Source organism: Malaya genurostris, chromosome 2, assembly GCF_030247185.1.
Source record: "Malaya genurostris strain Urasoe2022 chromosome 2, Malgen_1.1, whole genome shotgun sequence".
Classification (NCBI taxonomy): domain Eukaryota; kingdom Metazoa; phylum Arthropoda; class Insecta; order Diptera; family Culicidae; genus Malaya; species Malaya genurostris.
The window spans coordinates 270,437,721-270,460,051 of record NC_080571.1 but is presented as its reverse complement, the minus strand read 5'-3'; the positions used below and the strand labels follow the sequence as shown (position 1 = coordinate 270,460,051).

Genomic DNA, 22,331 nt, shown 5'->3' with positions numbered 1-22,331 from the left:
TATGCTCAAAGGAGTACATTTCGAATTGTGCCTTCTTTTGTGCAACTAAGTGATATCCTGCGGAGTGTTTTTCGTGGGTAATCGAGGTGATATCCCTCCGCGTTGCCAGCTAGTTTGTAGTAATAGGACTAAGTTTCCTGAAGTGTGTCTAGTGATACAGTGATAAGCTACTACCTTCCAGAATGAAAATTGTAAGTGTCTAGCACTAGTATCGAAGGACTGAAAATAGAGTTGTGGGTTATTAGGCAGCTGAATAAAACAAACGTGATCTCGCAAGCATCTGCAGGTGCTACATTGCTTCTAATGGCACGAGCAATGTATTCAATTGTGACAATGGTTTTTGGTTTCAATTCGATTCACTGCGGGAGATTAGCGAAATCGTTGAGAATGTGAAGTGGAGCAACGAAAGATCGAAGAATGGCAATTGGTGCATCCTGCAGTTTAGTCGTGCTTCATTGATTCCGATTGCTTCGGTCGTTCGTTGTTTTATCGAACTGCATGGTGGTCATGTTTGGAACTTAGAATGGCGAAATCTTCTTGGTGCATGTCTAATGATGTTGTTTGGAGAACACTTCAATATGCTAGAAGCTATGTTTGTCTTCGATGATTCAGATAAAGTGTGGCATAAGATATGAATAATTTCCAATAATTTATACAGTTTCGATTAACACATCAAGTGAATTGCAATCGAGAGAAGTACGACATTATACCAGTTGATTGTGTTTCTTAGAATAAAACATTCTTCATTACATAGTTGCCTTCCACTCTTGACTTATCAAATAAAGGATTGTCAATTTCTTTTGAAATCTAATTACCTAAGTAATCAGCAAGCCTTATACATACATAAACTCTTTATGCGAATATATAGCGACTTTTCGACCGATTAGTCTAGTAACTGCCCTATATATGCCTCTAGAGCAGGTATGGGATTAAGTGGTTACTTGGATATGAAGCAAACACTTTGTGTTGATTTGCCTCTCGGGTTAGACAAATTTTCGAGTCCTAAATGTAAGTTTAGCACTCAAACCCAATCAGTCAAGGTATAAGACATAGTCATAATAATCGTACTGTCAATATCAATATCAAAATTTGCACAGGATCCCTATTTTGTTTATGTAACACACTCCCTACACTGGTAACTTTATTGTAATGTTCATAAAAACGAATATCAAACATTTTTCTCATTCCATCGACACTTACATTAGCTTCTTCCATATAAAAAAGGTGACAAAAGTACCAAATTTCGGGTTCACAAAGTTATTCAGAAAAATAATGGTCTTCTACTACTCTACTTAATTCTAATTAATTGCGTGCTTACTCAATATATTAATTTTACATATGAAATAAACAACGTAATTTTATAAATATTTGTTGGATATGAAAATCGAATTCTGGCACCAATAGGCTTTGTTTAAAATATCGAATAGTCTGCGGAAAGCTCAAAATCTTTTACAACAACATTTTTCGCGCAGAATAGTAAAATCAGCATTTCGAAATTCATATAAAGGCATTCTGAAAATCTACAAGAATTGTTCGAACTGTTGACACAGCAGTAAGCAGCTATTGTCCAAATTACTGTGACATCATACCGGTGATTCCATTTGAAAATGTTCGTTTGTATCGCAAACAAATACCAGTTTGATAGTTTTGATCGGGAAGAATATTATATTACTCAAGAAAAGAGTAAATGTAGCAGAATATTTTGGTCTAAGAAGCATCAGCTAGTATCCAAAGCAAGTTCACCAAAATATTTTATTGGTTTTTTGTTCGTTTACTCATACATGAACTTCATTCAATAAAGTTTCATGGGTAATATTTTTCATAGAAATGCACGCTGAGAAATTCGAATCTGTAATAGAAGCAATTTGCACTTTAATTTCTTTAGATTTTAGGGGTGCATCTCCTAAAAACCGGGGTTTTCGTTCCTTCATTTCGAGCGGGATGAAAAAAAACTATTAGTTGCCTAATCTTCAATTGTTATGTAGTTATTACTCTTTATTAGAGACTGAAACAGTATAAATTGTATTAAATTTATCAAGTGATATCTGAGATATGGCTGCTCAAAGCGGGACAAACGAATAAACTGATGCATACGATAACCAAAAAAGAGTTTGAATGATTTAAAACATTTTTAAGTCGTATTAAAATGGAATAAATTTTTGAATGAAACAGCTATGAGAAAATTGTAAAAAAAATCTCCCACTTGTTTTAAACAAAATTGACAAAAAAATAAAAATTTTGCAAATTTTACTATCGTTTCTTGGTGTCAGTAGAATCCATAGTACTAGCCATGCAATGATTCTGTACACTAAGAATCGGCTGCAAAGTCTGTTGAAACAGAAAGGCCAAATTCCACAAAAGGAATGTAATGCCAAGACTTTGCTTACTATCGTTTTTATAAGAATATAGTTTAAAATTTGAATTAAAAAAAAACAATATTTAAAATCCAACAAAAAACTACAAGGATCAGCCCCATGGGGTTGTTCGAGCCTTTGATGTGGAACAAGGCAACCAAAATTTCTAATGATCTACAATCAAACAGTTCAATCAATCGTCTCACTTTTGAATCCGCAATATTCCAAATGTATGCAATTATATCTTTGTACATACTTGCGATACGATTTTGATATTAAAGCTTCTCTTCATCAGGCTTGTGTTCAAGTTTTGTATGCAAGCAGTTATTTTTATAGCGTTAAGTTTCTGCGATTTCGGTTGCAGCGATAAACTTTTTCTCATTATCAATCGAGTTCATCTTAAAGTTCTCATAAATTAGAAATGAATCTTAAGCACTCAAAATTTACCCTGGGGTAGTTGTCAATTTCTCAGGTGAAACGACATAACATGGAATTTCATCCGAGCTTGCATGACACAAGATCAGAGCATACCAATTAAAGCTTCGAATCGTTTTATGGCACTTTTTGTCTTGCTGTCTAACAACAACCTACCTCTAGCATGCTACGCGTATGACTGAAACGTTAGCTATAATTTCGCTTCTATTTGTAGATTCGCGTGCTTCCAACAGCTTCGCTTTTGCATTGATTGACCAATCAGAGCGATGCTCTCTCTTTGATTCATCGCTTACTCCTTCAAAACCGTCGTCTATGGCAGGGAAATCCGGTATGCCGGAGATTTTTAGCAGACAAAATAGGACACTGCTCGCTACTAATCAAAATTTCAATCATATATAAATGAAAATACGTGGGTTGATACATTCAAATCGAAACGTAGAAATATTTCCTATCAAATGATGAAATAATATTAATAATTGATACAAAATAGACTGAGATGTAAGTGTTTGAAACCTGACCACATTTCTACGTGTATTTTTCCTTGAGTTTCTGATTTGCACCCCTATATAGAAAATAAAGATGTATTCCACATCAAAACATATTATATTACACCGAAACCTCCATTTACTAACTAAACGGGGGCTCGTAAAAAGAGGTACGGATGTGAAGAGTAAGTGCAAGAAAATGATGTTTGGACTCGTTTCAAAATCCAAGATGGCTGCTCCGGTTTATTGATATTGCTTAAAACCCCTAACCCGGATTGGCGGTTCAATGCATAGGACGCTGGTCTTACAAGCCAGCTGTCGTATGTTCGAGCCCCCACCTGGAAGGATTCTTAGTGTCAGTAGGATCCATAGTACTAGCAAAACAGAAAGGCCAAATTCCACAGAAGGAATGTAATGCCAAGACTTTGCTTTAAAACCCCTAACAATGTGAGTATCTTCGGAACGGAATTGATGAGTAGCTGTCGGAAAACGATGTTTGAGGTGGTTCTGAAATCCAAGATGGCGACTTTCGGTTTGTTGATGTTCCTTGAAAATCCTTATAATATGGGTACTTTCGGAGCGGGATCAATGAGTAGATGTCAGAAAACGATGGTTGAGGTGGTTCTGAAATCCAAAACAGTGACTTTCGGTTTATTAGTATTTCTTTAAAGTTTTTGCCGTATTCTTTGAACTTGGCATTCCTTGAAAACACTATACCGCAAGTCACCTCATTGAATTTTGAAACGAGCTCAAACATCGTTTATTGGTATCCAATCTGTTCAGGAAGTTTCTTTGTTTTAAGGGTTTTTAAGGCATATCGAAAACCGGAGGATGTTATATTGGAATTCGAGACTACACCAAACATAGTTTTGCGGCATCTGTTTATTGAATACTTCCTAAAAATACCCATATTGTAAAGGTTTTCAAAAAATATCGACAAACCGGAAGTCGTCATATTGGATTTCAGAACTACCTCAAACATCGTTTTCCGACACTTACTAATGAATTTCGTTCCTAAGATACCCATTTTTTATGGGTTTTCAAGGAATATCAAGAAATCGGAAGTCGCCATTTTGGATTTCCAAAATACCTCAAACATCATTTTCCGGAATCCTGTCTTTAAACCCGTTTCAAAAATACCCATATTGTAGTAGTTTCCAGGGAATATAAATGAGTCGGAAATCGATTTCGATGTTCCAAAACCTCTTTTTACGAAGCAGGTTCGTTAAAAAAGTTTACGTTATTTGGGATTTGGTTCGTAAAAAGAGTTTCGTAAAAAGAGGTAACGTATAAAAAGTGTTCGTAAACGGAGGTTTGGATGTACTAGAATTCCGTTTGAGCTCTTAGTAGAATATTGTCACTAATAGTACTGTTGTACCGTTTAATTCTACTATGTCACCAGGTACAACAACAGTACTATTTGTAACATATTGTATTATTTGTTAAAGAATCAAATATATAATGCCCACTGCATACCTTTGTGCAAATAAATCAATTTGTAAATAAAGTAATACAGATAAACGAAAAGTCAGTTTACAAGAGAAGCTCTCAATAAACAAAAGGAAATCATAATCAGTTTCACATAAAAATGTCGGTTCTGAAATGAACCGAATCACACAATTTATTCTGTAATTAACTAATTTTAAGTGTTGTAGCACATCTCTCAGTAATTCGTATGATTTACTAAGAAGAACACTTTTTTGCTAAAAACCGATTTTAATGTAGCAATCTCCTTCAAGAGCAATACAACCATTCCAAGGCCTCACTAATTTCTCGGTCCCTTGCTTGTAAAAAGTTTTGTCTTTTGCCTCAAAATAAGCTTCACATTCAGCAAATGCTTCTTCATTTGAGTTGAATTTATTATCGACGAGCATTTATTTTTCTTCAGATCAGCGAATTGCCGGTAGTCACTGGGAGCTATGTTAGATCGGGACTACACGGTGGATGAGAAAGAAATACGAAGTGCATTGTCTTAGTAAAATAGTTGCATTTGCTTCGACATTTGAGGTGTTTTTTTTCTATATTTTCATTCAAACGACCTAATAACGCTTTATTGGATTCGCTATTGATTGCTTTTCCTTTCTTAAGATAGTCAATGAAGATAATACCATGTGCATTAGGGTGCCAATATTTTGGGGTCATCTTTAATTTCGTAAAGCGGTAGTGCTCAAAAGTTTTTTTGCATAGGGGCTTTTTTGAGGTGCTTGAGCTTTTAAGCATCATCGCTTTACGAAGTTAGAGATGACCTCAAAATATTAGCACCTTAATGTGCATCCCAAAATACTGGAACCACAACCTTTCCAATTGACACCACATTCATGCACAAAAAAAAATGTTTTATTACTTGTAAGCTTGTCCAAACACTGCAAAGCCAGTGATGGCATTTCACCAGAATGATACACGCTGGTGTAAGATTCTTGTCTACACATGGGATGTAAGAAACGAACATCACACAAAAAGGAAAGCGCACTTCTTCTCAGTGTGGAATAGACAGAATTTGAGTGTGTGATTGAGGTTAAAGCGGCTGGCGCGAGTGAAACACATTCACTTCGCATGAATCGCTCTCACACGCTCTCGCCTAAATATACCCTAGTGACCACTGGTGCGTGGTAGTGAGCGAACACTTCTGTGATTGAATTTTTAAATGTATAGAAAGTAACGATGGCCTTGCTATGACGATCTTTTTCGCAGCAATGTAAAACTAAATTTTAACGATAAATTGCGCTTTTGCTGAATATGCGTGCCCACGCTTCTCTTATGCGAACCGTCGTGCACACTTCGGAGTCCTCACCGGCGTGCACACTTCGGAGAAAATATCTTCATCCACCTCAGAGAATTTCAGAGCTCTACTCTAGCAATTTGTTGTGATCCAGCGCTAGAGTTGAAAGAAAATAAACATCACTCTCATGATGCGTGCACACTTTATATAACAGTGGTGTATATGTGTGAAATGGAAGAGCTCTCGTCGATGTGGTCAGTGCGAAGGGAGAAATTATACTTACTCTTCGTCACACAGACGAGATGGACATCTCTGTGCAAAGCATAACTGTAAATGCACTACCTTCTGATATCTTTCCAGCTTACAGCTCTGATATAAATCTGTTATGATCTGCTGATTGGCCAGACCTTTAAAATCCGACAAAACGATGATGTAGCCCTACTTCAAAGATTCAGCACAAGTATTGCTGAGCCTCACGCCGTTGTTGATATGTTGATGCTCCCTTTTATAGTACTCGATATCTTAGCCCCTCCACCTTTATCTTTTTTATTTGTCTTGTGTATGAGACAAATCGGGAAGAATTTCATCTGGCTCCGAATGCATTGTGCTACTTTTATTATGACTCGAGATCTACACAGAAAGAAATAACGGAATTTACACGACGAAAGTTTGATTGAAAACCATCATCGATGTGGAACTAAATTGGACTGCAACGAATTTTCAATAAATGGAACTGTTTCATTCAATGAACGCTTAGTTTTTCGATTAAATTATATTGAAACGTACAGAATTCTAAATTTATGTTTAATTGCCTGCTTCAAATAGGTGCATGAAAATAGATGTAAATTCACAAAATATTGTTATCTGTGTATTTCACCTCGAAAATTGACTATTCGGACCAATCCTCTATAATATTGTTCTCTTATGCACTCAAATTCACTTGCCCTTTTCTCAGTCCAATTTGCCTATACACAAAGCCAGCTTTTCAAAAAAATTAAAAAGGTGATTTTTTCGCATATTTTCAAGAGGCTTCTAGCTTGTGGAATCGTAATTATGTCATTTGTTGTAGATTTTTGCTTGACGGTTGTATCAAAGGAACGCAGTTGACATTTGGCGCCCCCATTGGGCAAGGTTTTCTTATTACTAGCTGAATTACCAGGCGTTGCTCGGAAATGTTTCGCGAAAACAAGCTCGCAAAAGATTCTAGTAATTGTTCTGCGCAATAAAATATTCTGAATGTAGTCAAGAAAAAACTTCTACAGCAACCCGATTAAACCTCACTTCGTACATTTTATAACGACAGTCTGTTTATCATCTAACTAAAGGGTGATATTTTTGCTGGTATCTTTTTGGCAACACTGTTTTTGACGGATCACGCGTGAATCGTGTCTTGTATCAGTGTCAAACTTGTTCAGTTTGGTCTATAATTTAATCATGAATCGTCGTTTGGTATATAATTTAATCCACTTTTTTATCGGAACATACACCATTTTGTTCGTGGTACTTAAGATTGTGTTCGAAACTGAAATAAATGTTTCGTGTAAATTATGTTTGGTAAGCTTTAAATAAACGAATCTACCTTGAAGCTTTTCAACTTTGTCGCATCTCGAAAAAACTTTTTACACACGTTTTATATACAAGTTTTAAAATGACTTTTTCATAACTAAGAGGTGAATTCGATCAAAATTGCACTTACATATTTACTCAACAAAATTAAACAGAATCGGATTTTCTTGAAATTTTTCAGGAATGAAAAATAACTAATGACATATTATTTACAAAATATTACTAATTTACTATTTACTAATATTACTAATTTTCTTTATCTTTTTGTTATATTCACCCTTATTTAAGCTCTATTTGAATGGTTTTGAGATGTTTATGAAGCTTCGCGTGATCTTTCAATAACAGCGTTGCCACTGAGATACCAACAAAAAAAATCACCCTCTAATAATGACGGACCGTCAACTGTAGCTGACCTTGTTGGTGGAATCTTTGAAAAAAAAAGCAAGAATTGAGCAATTGCTATGAAATTTTGAACATTGTTTTCGATTCTCCGAAAACCTTAAAAAAAACCTAAAAGAGATTACATGATTCCGACCACACTGGGTAGAAGCTTTTAAGGGATTAAACAGTTGTCTTGGCATTATGAGCCTTCATATATTATTTTTGTTCAACCAATTTTCAAATAGTTTTGAAACCATATTTGTTCAAATATCATATTCATTGTTCAAGGATTGCAGGTTTTTGGGTTAATTCCAAAACAGATTTCCATCGTTAATTTTGAATTATTCAAAAATAACCAGAATCAGACTACATACAGCGATTAACGATGAAGATGTCGATCTACCGTGAAGCAGAACTCAAACCAACGTTATCCTCGTTTGATCTAACATACATAACATTTATTTGTAAGAATTTCGCTGTGAACAGGTTTATCGGTAATCTTCGGTTTTCCTATTTTAAACCGTTCGATCAGTATGTGTAATAAATGAATTTATGGGCTATGTTCATCAAGTAAAAGACAAATGCATTTCATTTAGTTCGCAATGTGTGTTGGAAAAAGTTCTCGTTTTCGACAATCAATGAGAAAGTCTTCCCCTACTGGCATCTGGTACAATTTGCTATCAATCAGCACGTGTATTTTATACATGTTTTCAGTTGTCTGTCCGCAATTTTTGTATACCTTTGCCTAACGAACTTGAATCAATAAGCTAAGGTTAATTTCGACTGAGGTGATAATTTTAGTAATTTTTCGAAGAAGCGTTTGTCTCAGTTTTATGATACAAACTGCTTTCCATTGAGTAACATATCATACAACATAATAAATAGATCCAATCAATCACAGAGGTTTCCTATCAGAATCGATCATTACCACACTACTAAATTCCATAGTTAAAATATAAGACTAAATGGTGCTGAATGTTTCAAGTCATTAATTCTCAAACAGTCTTTAACATCAGTTACGGTTCGTTCGTGCAGATAAATCAAATCGCCTGAGTAAAACTCAACACCTGAAAAATGCCATTTTCCGATTAATTCTTATGCATATTCTCCCCGACCGAACAGAGATAGTTGAACAAAATGAAGGGAATGTAATTTCGAATTAGTTTCGCCTCCATCGACAAGCTGATTATTGAGCTTCATTTATTTATTTTTGTAGTAACCTCAAGAACTGCCCACAATTTTTATGCTAGGCGGGTATCATCGTCATATTAAGCATCTACTGAATCGCTATTGGCTTATGACTGCTTGGTAATTGTGGCCTCAAATTCTCCCTCCGGGCGTAATCGATGACGACATTCAACATTGTCGATGACCAATCATTTCGAAGTGATTCATTTCGAAACCACAATCCCATAAATCAATGATAAGAAGATGTCTGAACATGAAATGTTCGAGCAAGGGAAAAAAATCGATGAGTGCAGTGTTGTGTACCTGTTCATGATGTTCCATTTTCCCGCCCACTGCAAAAGGCCAACCAAACTGCACGAGCTCCCATTTAGCGCCCAGAACAATGCATTTTCAACTGGCGTCGATGAACAGTCGGCTGGTCGGATAAATGCCAAAACATACGAATAATTATGTTCGGAATCTCATGGAATAGAAGAAAAAAGATCGTGCGAGTGACTTGGACTTGTTGCAGTCACGTGGTCGCTTAGACACACATGCTCAATTTGGTGGAGATCATGTTTTTTTCGATCATTGCAGAGTACCGGAGTCAACCCCAGAGAGCGCGGGAAATGGCACGCTCTGGCGAGCAAACTTGAGCAGACAGCAGAAGGAGCGGAAGAGTCGCCGAGGGTGCATCAAGCAAATGTGATCGTGATTCAATTTTATGGTGTCGGTACCATCCCACTATGCTCGGCCCTTTTCTGCCGTTCTGATTGATGGGAAGCAGTATGTTTGGGAGCTCAGAGTCGAAAAGATTTTTTTTTCTAAAGACCATTACTTGGCTCTAGATCCACAACATCTGCAATACATAGTAATGGGGTTATGAATTGCCGTGGAGCAAATATTTTGTATCAATTTCTGTATTTTATAACACATTTGTAAAGATTAGAGAGATAATGAAGATTGACGAAGTTGGAGATAATGAAGATTGGCGAATTTTGGATGTACATGTTAAACTTTCTTGTTCCATTTCAGTTATTTCGATTGGACCGAAATAGGAGCAGGTGTGCGGGCTACTATCCTTCTCTCTCATTGAAATCTAATACAGTTACTCCTTGCTATAATGGAGATTCGCAAATTCCTGCCAAACTGTAGTAACAACTGAAGGTGTCATAACCTTTGTGAATAAAAATATTGATTCTTTTTAACTTGTCTTCTACTACCTACTTACTACCTGCAGAAGTTTCTATTCATGTTCTTAGTTAGCATGGAGATTTTCCACTACAACTGCAGTTATCTTACGGAAAAAAACTGTTAGGAGATTTAGAAAGCGATAATTGATTTTAGACCAAAAAGATGGAAAATGTTGTATGTACAACAACGTTCGGTCGTCTTCCGTCATCTTCCAAGAAATGACAGTATATTTTCTGTATGCAGTATTTCCGTTCAGCCGATGAAAAAACATTTATTATCATTCAGTTCCATTTGAATATGAATGTCGTTGTTTTTTGTATTTTGCATCTTCACTTCACAGCTTTGACTTTGGTCCAACTTTCAAGAAAGTCCTACACATTTAAAATCGATTGTCGAGCTCGGCATAATGGAATGCGGAATTAGATCGGCGATACGATAATTTTCTGATTGATTAGTAATTTTCATGCCCTTTTCCGCGATTTTGCTGAAAAATACTCTGAAAATCGGTAAAACGCACTTTTCCGAAGTTTGCTATAATATTCCGAGTGTTCCGACGTCACCGTTCCATCGACCAGCCCCGCCTAAATGAAATGTTTGCATCGAATGGATTCAAACACTAAAGAAAGACTTTTGATTCCTTGCAACTGGCAAGCAATCGTCGCGTTTATGTTCTTCAGTTTTGTATGAATAATGAACGTTTTCTCATCTTACCAATACTCGATTTCAATTCAATGTTTCATTTCTTACCGTATCTTAACCTCCCACACCTTCAGTCTTCTGAACCAGTCAATTACACCCTTGGAACATAGTATGATATTACACGCTTCTAAATATTTTTTTCTATAGACGCTCCTACATAAAACACTAATAATAAGAAAATAATTATTATTTATCCCCAAAAAGTTATTTTTACTTATAAGACGTATTTTGCGTTATGCGTCAAATTTTACAAGCATGATATGCAAAATGCTTATTTACCTTATGATAAAAAAAAAACCGGAGTTTATTAAAAAACGCAAACTTTCAATTTTTAATAAATTTCTTCATTATCGCCTTCAAAGTACTCTCCTCCTGCGGCAATACATGCATGCCAACGCTTGATCCAATTTTCCATACATGTTTTATAGGCCTTTAGTTCACGTAGCGAATTCTCTTTTATGGTCTCTATGGACTCAAAACGCGTTCCTCGCAATGACAATTTGAGTCTGGGGAAGAGGAAAAAGTCACATGGGGCCATATCTGGAGAGTACGGTGCTTGGTTGATGATATTGGTTGAGTTTTTGGCCAAAAACTGCAACACAACCAACGCTGTGTGAGCCGGCGCATTATCGTGGTGGTGGTCCAGCCGAGAAGCGACGCGTTTCAAACCCAAAACATCAGTTAAAATGTGCTCGGCTGATCCATAAGAGATGCCCAACAACACAGCAATCTCTCTAATCGGTACAGAACGATTTTGCAACACGATTTGCTTCGCCGATTCAATGTTTTCTTCAGTAACAGATGTTGTTGGGCGGCCAGGGATCTCATCATGATCCAAGCTTGTACGACCACCTTTGAAGCGTTTATACCACTCGTATGCCTGTGTTTTTCCTAGACACGATTCACCAAAGGCCTTTTCTAACATTTTCAACGTTTCGGAACACTTAAATCCATTTGCAACACAAAATTTGATGCACGCACGTTGTTCTAAATTTTCATCCATTATAAAAATCGCCACACGAAAATTTTTCAACTTCATTGTATAGACGCCAAACAAAAACTAATCGTACGATATGCGTCAAAATTTGACAGAATGTGTATAAAAGTGTTGCCAACGTTGAGAGAATAAAAGTTTACCGATTGGACAAGCGCGGGAATTTTAAAATGAAAATTCCGGTTCTTTTTTTATCATAAGGTATAAATTGCAAGGAATGCTGCAGACGGTTTTCAGGAGAACAAGTTGACAATTCAAAGTCACATTAAGCGTTTGAATACACTTCAGTGATATGACGTCGAGGCTAAATACTTGACCAATTTGAAAGATTTTTCGCACCCTCTCATTGACGCAAAAGGCAATCATAGACACACGGGGAGGTATAAGATAGGAGCTTGTGAGCACTTAGTTATCTCACCTTTTGAAGACCACTTGTGAGTAAACAACAAATATTCTGATATCAGCAAATCCGTTTGCCAAGATCTCGGAAAGTGTGTGAAGTTTTACTGAAATTCGCCGAGACACTTGTCATTAAAGAACACCACCACGACATTTCTCGTGAAGCTGGGAATTATTTAGTTTGGGCTGAGTAATAGATTTCGATATTTCGTGAAAAGATAAGTTGAGAAGCACTACAAACCAACATTTTTTCCAGCTATGTTTTTTATTTGTGTATGCTTAATTTCACCCCTATTCTGTATTTCAATAGCATCGGATTTTGTCGAACGAATGTAAAAATTTGCATTCTTTAATTCGATCGAGTGATGCTTTTGTATGGAAAACTCGAATCGATCGAGCTACAGAATGCCAAATTTCGAATTCGATCGAAACAATCCGATTCGAACGAAATACAGAATCGGGGTGAATAATTGTGGAGGTGAAGAAAACTCCATTGAAAAGTTTTTTTTCTCTAAAAAATAAAGCTTATCGTTTATTCTAACTATATACATTCACCGTATAAAGAGGATCGTTGCAGAAGTTGTGTCTATGAATATGTCTGTGAATGTTCCGCACTCGAGTTTCAAAATATTTGAAGCTAGTATGAAAACCTTCAATTCGAATCATCGATTCAATCTCCTGCGATAATTTTAAACTCGCGATTCCCTCTTGGTAAATTCCACATAGCACCGATCATTGCAAAACTGTGTCTATCATGGTAAAGGTCGTGACATACGCAGAGTGTAAGATGTAGCAAAAAAATGTAGTAAACATCTTTTAAGGTTCACGCAGACTAGGGAAAAGCCCGGTGGAGTTAGTGTACTATATCAAACCTGCTCGCCAACAGACATAAACTTCCTCTTCTTTTGCCTGAACAGATTACAATCATCCAAATGTATTTCTTAACTAACTAATACTGAAACTAATTAGATAGTAACCCTAGGGTCAGTTTCTCGACAACATTTTATGATAGATTAGGACGAATTGTTGTACCCATAATTAGTTCTATCATAGAGGATCCGAAGAAAAGAATAGTTTCGAAGACAACGGCGATGGATATCTATTTGTAAAAGCTGTAAGATCTCGGAGTTGTCTATTCTTGATCGTAGTAGATCTGCCACAAAAGTACCCTTGCTGACATCGCGATGAACAGATAACAAATCGAGAAAATGAATACTAGTAGCTCAATGGGTTTGGAGATACTTAAGGGCTTTGGAGAACTCAATGTGTTCCTTGAAATTTAACTTAGAGTCCAGGAGGCCACCATGGTTCTTCACAGACGATGTACGTTCCAGAACATTTTGTGAAATATTATAGTCGAAACTGACTAAAGACTGTTTGCGACTGGAAGAGATGACGGAGCATTTAGAGACATTCGAAGTCATTCTGTTGATATTACACCAATTAGTCAAATTATTCAACTGCTCTTGTAGGAATTCTGCGTCAACTGTGGATTTGATGATATAAAATAATTTGAAGTCATATACGAACGATAGTTTCATAAAAAATTTAGATCGTTGAGATAGAGTAAAAATACAAACGGTCCAAGACAACTTCCTTGAGGGACTCCAGAGCAGTGGTGGTAAATTGCGAACCGAACGCCGATGCTTCTGCAAATTTACTCAAAAATGTTCGCCGAGCGTAAGCATGCGATAGGTTCGAAAACTATTCCCTCGGTTAATGCGAAGGTGTTCTGTGCTCGGTGTTCGGCGAAGCAATCTGTTTCGAACCGTTCGGTTGGCGGACCATCGGCGAGGGCCGAGTAAACTGCGTTCGATACGATGGTTTGTTGATTTCAATTCTCGCATCCTGGTTTTGAAATTATCAATGCACACGTGACCAGCACAAAAAAAATTGTTTTGTTCGATTGATAAATCGATCAATAGCAATTCAAATGGTATTATTTTGGACATTATCAGTGTGCGTAGGGTGGCTCGATATGGAAAATAGTAAGTTTTGGATCTTTTGCAAATTTTATGGTTTTGGTTATAGAATCTATAACAATAAGAATTGAATATTTTGGAACATTTCAGCAATCGTAGAGTGGCTCAATATGAAAAGGGATTTTTTTTACTCTTGCAAATTCGATGTTTAATAAACTGGTGAGTCAATAACAATGAAAATTAGGTAATTTCAGGTATTTTCAACGAGCGTATTTAAATTTGATGTTCTATTGATTGTTGAATCAATAGAAGTTCAACTTGAATAATTTTAGACATTTTCAGAGAGCGTAGAGTGTAAAATTGTAAAATTTTTGACTAATACCAATTCGATCGTTTGTTGATTGTTGGATCAATAGCAGTTCGAATTGAATAATTTTGGGCATTTTCGGTGAGTATAGGATGGCGCAATATGAAAACTTGTAATTTTGACTTTTGCTGATAAAATGTTTCATTTAATAGTGAATTAATATCAATTACAAATTGCTCATTTTTGAGATTTTCAGGGACCATAGGATGGTTCTATCTGTATAATGGTAAAGTTTTGGACTAATGTTAATTCGATGCTCTATTGATTGATGAATTAATAGCAGTTCAAATAAGATGATTTTCATGATGATGATAAGAACATTTTCAGCGATCGTAGGGGCGTTTAATATAAAAATTTGAAAATATTTTGATTTTTGGTATTTTAATGTTCAATAGATGAGCAAATCAGTAGCAGGTAGAATTGGATGATTTTGGACGTTTCTAGTGAGCGAGCGACGTTTATTAATTTTGGATATTCTCAGCGAGCGTTGGATGGCTTAATATAGAAATTGTAATTTTTAAACTATTTACAATTTCATGCCAACGGTAAAGCGGGAACCGAGCACCAATGCTTTATACATATTTGTTTAGAAATGTTTTCCTAGCAAAAATATGCAAAAGCTGTTCATTCGGTTTATGGTCAAGTTCGCTTGCTGTTCGGCGGAGCAATATGTACCAAACCATTCAGTTGGCAGACCATCGGCGAAGGTCAATTGAGCTCTATTCGATGCGTAGTTTCATCATTTATGGTTCGATGAAATGCCTACCTACAGCATCAAAACTAAATTCTATTTCAGTTGATGAGCAAAGTAATAGCGCGTTAAAAATTACAATCAAAATCACTTCGACGATTTGCATGTTTAAATCCGATGGTTCACCACCACTACTATTTATATATTAATCAATACAGCATCCGATTTGGAAAAATAGTTCACAATTTTTCATATAAAGCTGCCTTACCACCGAATAAAATGTTTAAAATTCTAATATTTCAATTGCTATCTATTAAACATTGAATTAGCAAAAGGTTAAGTATTCCCAAATTTTTATATTAAGCCATTCCATGCCCACAAGATATGTAAAAAATTATTCTATTCGAATTTTATTCATTCATCAATCAATAAAGCATCGGATCTGCAAACTCAAATACTAACATTTTTCAAAAATATTCACACTACGCCTGCTGTAAATTGGAAATCCTATTGCAACTGCTATTGATTCATCAATTAATAGGACATTGAATCGACATTAGTCGAAAATCTTAAAATTTTCCAAATAGCACCACCCTACGCTCGTCGAAAATGTCCAAAATTATCAAATTTACATTGCTCTTGATTCACTATTAAATGGAACATGAAATCAACAAAAATCTAAATATATGCAAATTTTCATATTGCACCACCCTACGCTCGATAAAACTGTAAAAAATTATTTCCAGAATCAACAGACCATCGTCTAAGATATAATTTTTGTCGATTTTTCAAATAGAACCACCCTACGGTCACTGAAAATGTCCAAAATTGTTAAATTTTAATTGCTTTTGAATCAATATTTAATAAAACACCAAATTAGTAAAAATCAAAAAATTTACAAATTTTCATATTGCGCCACCCCCGCTCGCTGAAAATGTAAAAAATTATCCAATTCGAACTGCTATTTATTCACTAATCAATAGAGCATCGAAATGAGATTAGTTTTTTTATCTTCCATATACAGGCACCCTACGCTCGTTATAAATGCCCAAAATTACTCAATTTTAATTGCTATTGACTCACCAATTTATTCAATATCGAATTTGCAAATGTTAAAACATTTTCAATTTATCATACTGAGCCACCCTAAGCTCGCTGGAAATGTACAAAATTACTATACTCTGTTAAGCTACCGAAAAACTGAAACCTCCAGCCGCAGCTGACAAAGTTCGGTTCATCCGAAGCAACAGCCTATAGTACTCGAATCGGATGTTCATGAACATACTAGTAACGATAGGCTCACAAACTAAAGCATCGGTTCTTTCACCATCAGCATCGCTTCTTGGTTCGACGATGCTTGCTCGAACGATGGTATCGGCAAATTCATACTCGCGATGGTGGTTCGCTTTTTGGTTCGGAACGAACACGTTTTGCGTATTCGGAATCGATGCTTTACCACCACTGCTCCAGAGGTAACAGCGAATGGTAATGTTGTACAGTCTCCTATTTACATGATAGTGACCAGTAAGATATGAGTGAAGCCATTTCAGAAATGACCCGTTGAATGCTAGTCTATTTAACTTTGTGATTGAAATGTGATGATTAATCTTGTCGAACGCAGCGGAGAAACTGGTGTAGATAGAATCTACCGGTAGTCGTCGGTAGGATACAATGTAGAGACATATTGAGCCGCTCTTGGTGAAGTTATCGGCAGTCATCAACATTGATTGAGAGTTTGTATTTCACCGTGACGGTTACCGAGTACTTTGCTGTGCAGGTCTCGGCAATTTTTTCGTCGAAATCCAGCATTAAAATTTGTGTAGTGTGTAGGTAAAAACTTCTGACGGTTCATCGGATTTTGTGTTTTTGGCAAGATTTTAAGCTACTAATGGGGTTATATGGAGAAATTATACACTGTAAAACCTCTTCTTAATCCACCTAGTGTTGTGATAATGCCTTTCTCTTTCATCGTCACGGTCTCATTGAAATATTTTTTGTCTTTTTATTAAGAAAATGGGCGACATCAATTGGGGCTATTTTTGACACCAGTTTATTCAGATTGACTCGGGAATTTCAGGAAAGCATGCTTCTGCTCTTATGTCACATTTTAGGCAACATCTCTCATTTATGTCACATTTGAGGCAACATCAGCTCATCAGCAAAAATTCAATTCCTGCAAGTACGCAAAATTTAAAATGAAAAATGTGATAATCAACGTTTTACTACATACTACCGTACCCGAGGTACAGTGGTTTTAGAATGAAATTATAACTATATTATTTTAGGGTGTGAAAACACCAAGCAACTGCCTAATGAACTATATTAATTATTCGATTACTATTCAAGGAATACAAAAAATACCATGCATTTATTACAGTTTCTATACATGAATACAAAGGAACGCAATGTTCAAAGTGCACTAAGAAAAACTCAGTAAAAAAGCTTAAAATAAAGTTCTTCAAGATTCCTATTTAAATAAACTCGAAATATAGAAAAAAAAACTGCAGAAAAAATATTAGTTTTCATTATATTTTATTTTAAAACCACTGTGTCGTAAGAACCGCAATATTCATCAAAAACTCGACTAACATCTTTTCCACATTTATAAAATTGGGTTGGAAAATAATTAAAACAAAATATTTCTGAAAATCTTCCAATTTATAACGGACTTTAAATATTTTGTTCATTAATTGTCCATTTGACCTTTCTTCAATTAGAAAGAATCCGGGTGAGATGTTCCACGATTTTAAAAGTCGTTATTGCTTCCAATCTATTGACTAAATCAGATCTTTACTTATTGTTATTAAGAGTTGAAGGAACTGTCCAACTCCAAATTAATTTGTGTTGAAAATGAAATTTAATAGTTTGAAAGTTTAAATATGTTTCATCCAGTAATTTCTAGACCGGAAGTTGAACTGGGAAGGCACCTTTAGAACTATAAAAGCTAAGTCTTGGTATTACATCCCTTTTGTGGAATTTGACCTTCCTGTTTCAACAAACTTCGCAGCCGATTCCTAGCCTGCGATCTCATTGCATGGCTAATACTACGATCCTACTACACTAAGAGTCCGTCCAGGTCAGGGCTCGAACATACGACAACTGGCTTGTAAGACCAGTGGGAACCATGGAACCTTTAATTTTTAAGTAAGTCTGTGGGAATTGGCTTTTCCATCTTTGAGAAATCGGAGAAAATTTCATTTTAAAGCTTTTGATCGCCGTTCTCCGGTACTTCCGGAACTGGAAACTTTGGACCGGTATAACTGAGGGTAGCTCATTTGATCATCAACTAAACCATTCAGAATCCGAAGTAATGAAATCATCGGTATCTGTATCTCTGTACATTGTCGTACCAATAAGGTTAATTCATCAAAACAAATGCAATTCACTGTATTTTATAGAAAAAATATTAATACAAATCATTTCTTTTCGTTTCTAATGAAATTCGCACTTTCTTCTTGATCAATTCCACCAAACGCTGCACTCATTTTGGTCATATGAGTCGCGTCCCGAGCAGTTTTTCCACTTTTTTTAAGCTTCCGCTTCGTTATTGATCAAAAGTCTGCGGACCCTGCCATGAACTGCGGGTAGTTGATTGGGTTTATTTTTTTATCGATGAAATCTACGTTATTATCGCGGTACCACTGGATGACTTCCCGGCTGTAATCGCAACTCGTCAAAACTTCAAGGGATCAAGGGCTTTAATGAAAGGTAATACGCGGTTTTTGAGGCATTTTTTTTGTATAGCTTCGAGTTCACTATCTTAGTCTTCACGAACACTTTGGTCTTTGCTCCGTAGCTGCATATCCATTGCCAAATCATTTATTTTTTTAGCAAATTTGTTCATAAAAGCAAGCTAAAACTTCGCAGGAACATCTCCTCGTGCCGTTGCCATGTAGAATTTTTGGCCAGGAAGCTATCCGAAATCCATTTTGACGTAGGTTTTATCGTCGATGAGCAGGCATCCTTGGTACTTGGATCACCCGGATTCATCCAGTTCATGGTTTGCTCCGACGGTGCTCAACACTTTCTGGTTAAGCTTGTGGTCATATGTCCCACAACGATGCTTACCTTGAGGCACTCGACCCACGCTCTGTCCTCCCTGGTGTGAAGAATTTTTTATCTCTTCTCGGCTTCCATCTGGAATAACTTTTGACTCACTGCACGAAACACCGTGAAATTCATACCACGAAAAGAGGGCCCTAGGTAAACAAATCGCTGTAAACGAATTCTTGCAGCGGTCACTTTCCGTGCCCCTAAAACACAATAAGTGATTCTGGATACTTACTGGACCGAACTTTAATAGGATCTATGACTCAAGTGCAACCAATTTTATTGACTTCATTCCACTTAAAAAAACACAACCAGAAGACCTCTGATTTGAATCTAATTTTGTACAAATTTGTTTATTCATCTACGAGAAAAGTGAACAAAATGTACATACTCACACAGACATTTGGCAATCTCGACGAAGTGATTCGAATGGTGTACGATACTCGGCCCTCCGACCTCCGTTCAAGAGTCCGTTTTCACATTGGGTGTATAATCTTTCTTTATGAGAAAGGCAATAATTGCTCATCAATTATCCGTTCGAAAAAGATCAAGTACCAGTCACTGGTGAGCAGTACGCACCACTTTAAGAATCATTGCTTTGATTTATTCAACGTGAAAACTATATTTGAAATCAAATATTCTAATGATTACGGAAGAAAGGGTAAAATATTGCACAAACGACGAATACCGTATAGGACTTTCAACCAACAGAAGCTACTTTTGACGGTACAAAGCTAAACAGTTTCCTGATCAAAGCAGCTCGATTGGTGCTACACCAGTAGCAGTATCTTTAGATGACAGGAAAAACGTGACTTCCTAGCTGGTGTGGTGTTGAAAACTACAAATACTTCAGAATCGCGAAAATAAATCTACATCCAGCAGCAATTAACTAAAGGTTGCACGCCAATAAACCTGCAGTGTTAGGATGAAAAATCATGCGGTTTATTCTTATGCCCCTGCATGGATTTCAGGGACAGGTTCCATACGTTAACTCCCAAAATTGCTACAATTTAGGATTCATAAATCATTTCTCAAATTCAGTTTTTTTAAGTTGTAGTTTCGCATGACCAAATGCTCACTAGAAACACCCAGCTGTGAACTTTGCGATAGAATGCCAGTTGAACTTTGTAGTAATTGTAGATCTGTATCACACACGTTTGTTGGCTAAGCAATTCCACCACAATCGTGACTCCTAGACGCCCCAATATACTACTGAAAAACATACTAAATAGTCACTTTTCATTCATTATTTTATAGATTATATTCACTGCCCTTATAGCGGTCTGTTCGTGTGCCCGTTTAGACAATAACTACCTGCCACCGCCAGGAGCAGCATCCGCCGGAGGGGGACCCGGGCTGACGGCTCCATCGGCAGGAGGATTCGGGGCAAAACCACCTGGTGGTGGACATGGTGGTGGAGCAGGAGGATTTGGTGGACGACCTGGAGCAGGAGCAGGTATACAAATAAGCATTTCTTTTTCAGTCAAATGATGGTCAATGACAAAACATACATTCGTGCAGCACCCCCTAGCCGTCCCGCACCATCGTATGGACCTCCATCCGGAGGCTTTGGAGGTGGTGCGCCTTCTTCATTCGGTGGTGGAGCATCTTCGGGAGGTTTCGGAGGTGGGGCTTCCTCAGGTGGTTTCGGAGGTGGTGCTCCTGCTGCCCCAGCAGCTCCCGCTGGTCCACCAATAGAGATTATTTCTTATGAAAACGAAAACAACGGCGATGGCAGCTACAAATTTAGGTGAGTCTCGGTAGAGTCGTTAAAACAAACAGGAGCATTCTATATCTATTCAATATTCAACAGTTACGAAACTGGCAATGGAATCAAGGCCCAAGAGCAGGGAGAAGTGAAAAACAAAGGATCGGAGAACGAAATCCAATCCGTGCAGGGATCATTTTCGTACACATCTCCCGAAGGTCAGGTCATCACGTTGACATACGTAGCTGATGAGAATGGATTCCAACCGCAAGGAGATCACCTTCCTACTCCACCACCAATCCCAGAAGAAATCCTGAAGGCTCAGCAAGCTCACGCTGCTGCTCATGCGAGTGCGGCCGCTGCTGGAGGTGGTAGCTCGGGTGGTCACGGTGGTGGTGGTGCTGGGGGATATCCAGGATCAGGACCCGCTAGCACGGGAAGTGGTGCTGGAGCCGGATACCCATCGGGAGGCGCACGACCTAGCGCTGGATATCCTGGATCGGGACCTGCCAGCACAGGAGGTGGCTCTGCAGCTGGATACCCATCGGGAGGACCACTGGCTGGGGCACGACCTGGAAACGGACGTCCCTCGGGAAGTGGTTCGTTCAGTCCGCAGTCGGGATACAAGTATTAGTATTAAAAATTCAATTAGCGAAAAGTTACCATCACTATCCGGTCTAACAGAACTGTAAATAAATCTGAAGTGGAGCAAACTGGCGGAGCTATAAATAAAGAACTCAGAATGAAACATATATTTTACATCGTTTTTCTTTTCTTCCTATTCGCTTTACGATCGCATTGAACTTGAAGAAAACAAAGTGGTGACTTTCGCTGCCATTGCCTCGACTGATCGGATTTATGAATGAACCGAGTGGTGATCATTAAAACCTTGTCCAGTCGTGGTGAAGAGAACCAACTTTTTCATCAATAAAGCTTCTTTGATGCGCCTTCGAGCATACCTCGGACGCACATTTAAAGCAAAAAAGCTTTGCGTACAAAGCTTTTAATGAGTATTCAGGAACTGTCGCACGTTTGCTGTAAGATTTACGTTTCATTGCAGTATAACACTGCAGTGAAACGTAAATCTTACAGCAAACGTGCGACAGTTCGTGAACCGAAGACATCTGCATGGACTTCGTCAGGCACCGGGCCGCAGTACAACCCGCGACTTCCAAGGATTCATATGATTTAACCATCATA

General features: G+C 37.2%; 1 protein-coding gene across 1 annotated transcript; it reads left to right on the top strand.

The window, feature by feature from the left end:
- LOC131430009 (pupal cuticle protein 20-like) lies at positions 1-21,883 on the top strand. Its single transcript, XM_058594615.1, has 4 exons — positions 1-191; positions 20,681-20,879; positions 20,945-21,173; positions 21,237-21,883. Exons 1-4 carry the CDS (start codon positions 183-185, stop codon positions 21,763-21,765), a joined length of 966 nt encoding a protein of 321 aa, XP_058450598.1. The 5' UTR covers positions 1-182; the 3' UTR covers positions 21,766-21,883.
- The last annotated feature ends 448 nt before the right edge of the window (positions 21,884-22,331 follow it).

What these genes read in the sequence shown, in the direction of transcription:
- LOC131430009 (XM_058594615.1), top strand. An exon ending in ACGACCTGGAGCAGGAGCAG is followed by an intron (nt 20,880 to 20,944) that starts GTATACAAATAA and finishes ACATTCGTGCAG; the next exon opens with CACCCCCTAGCCGTCCCGCA. An exon ending in GATGGCAGCTACAAATTTAG is followed by an intron (nt 21,174 to 21,236) that starts GTGAGTCTCGGT and finishes AATATTCAACAG; the next exon opens with TTACGAAACTGGCAATGGAA.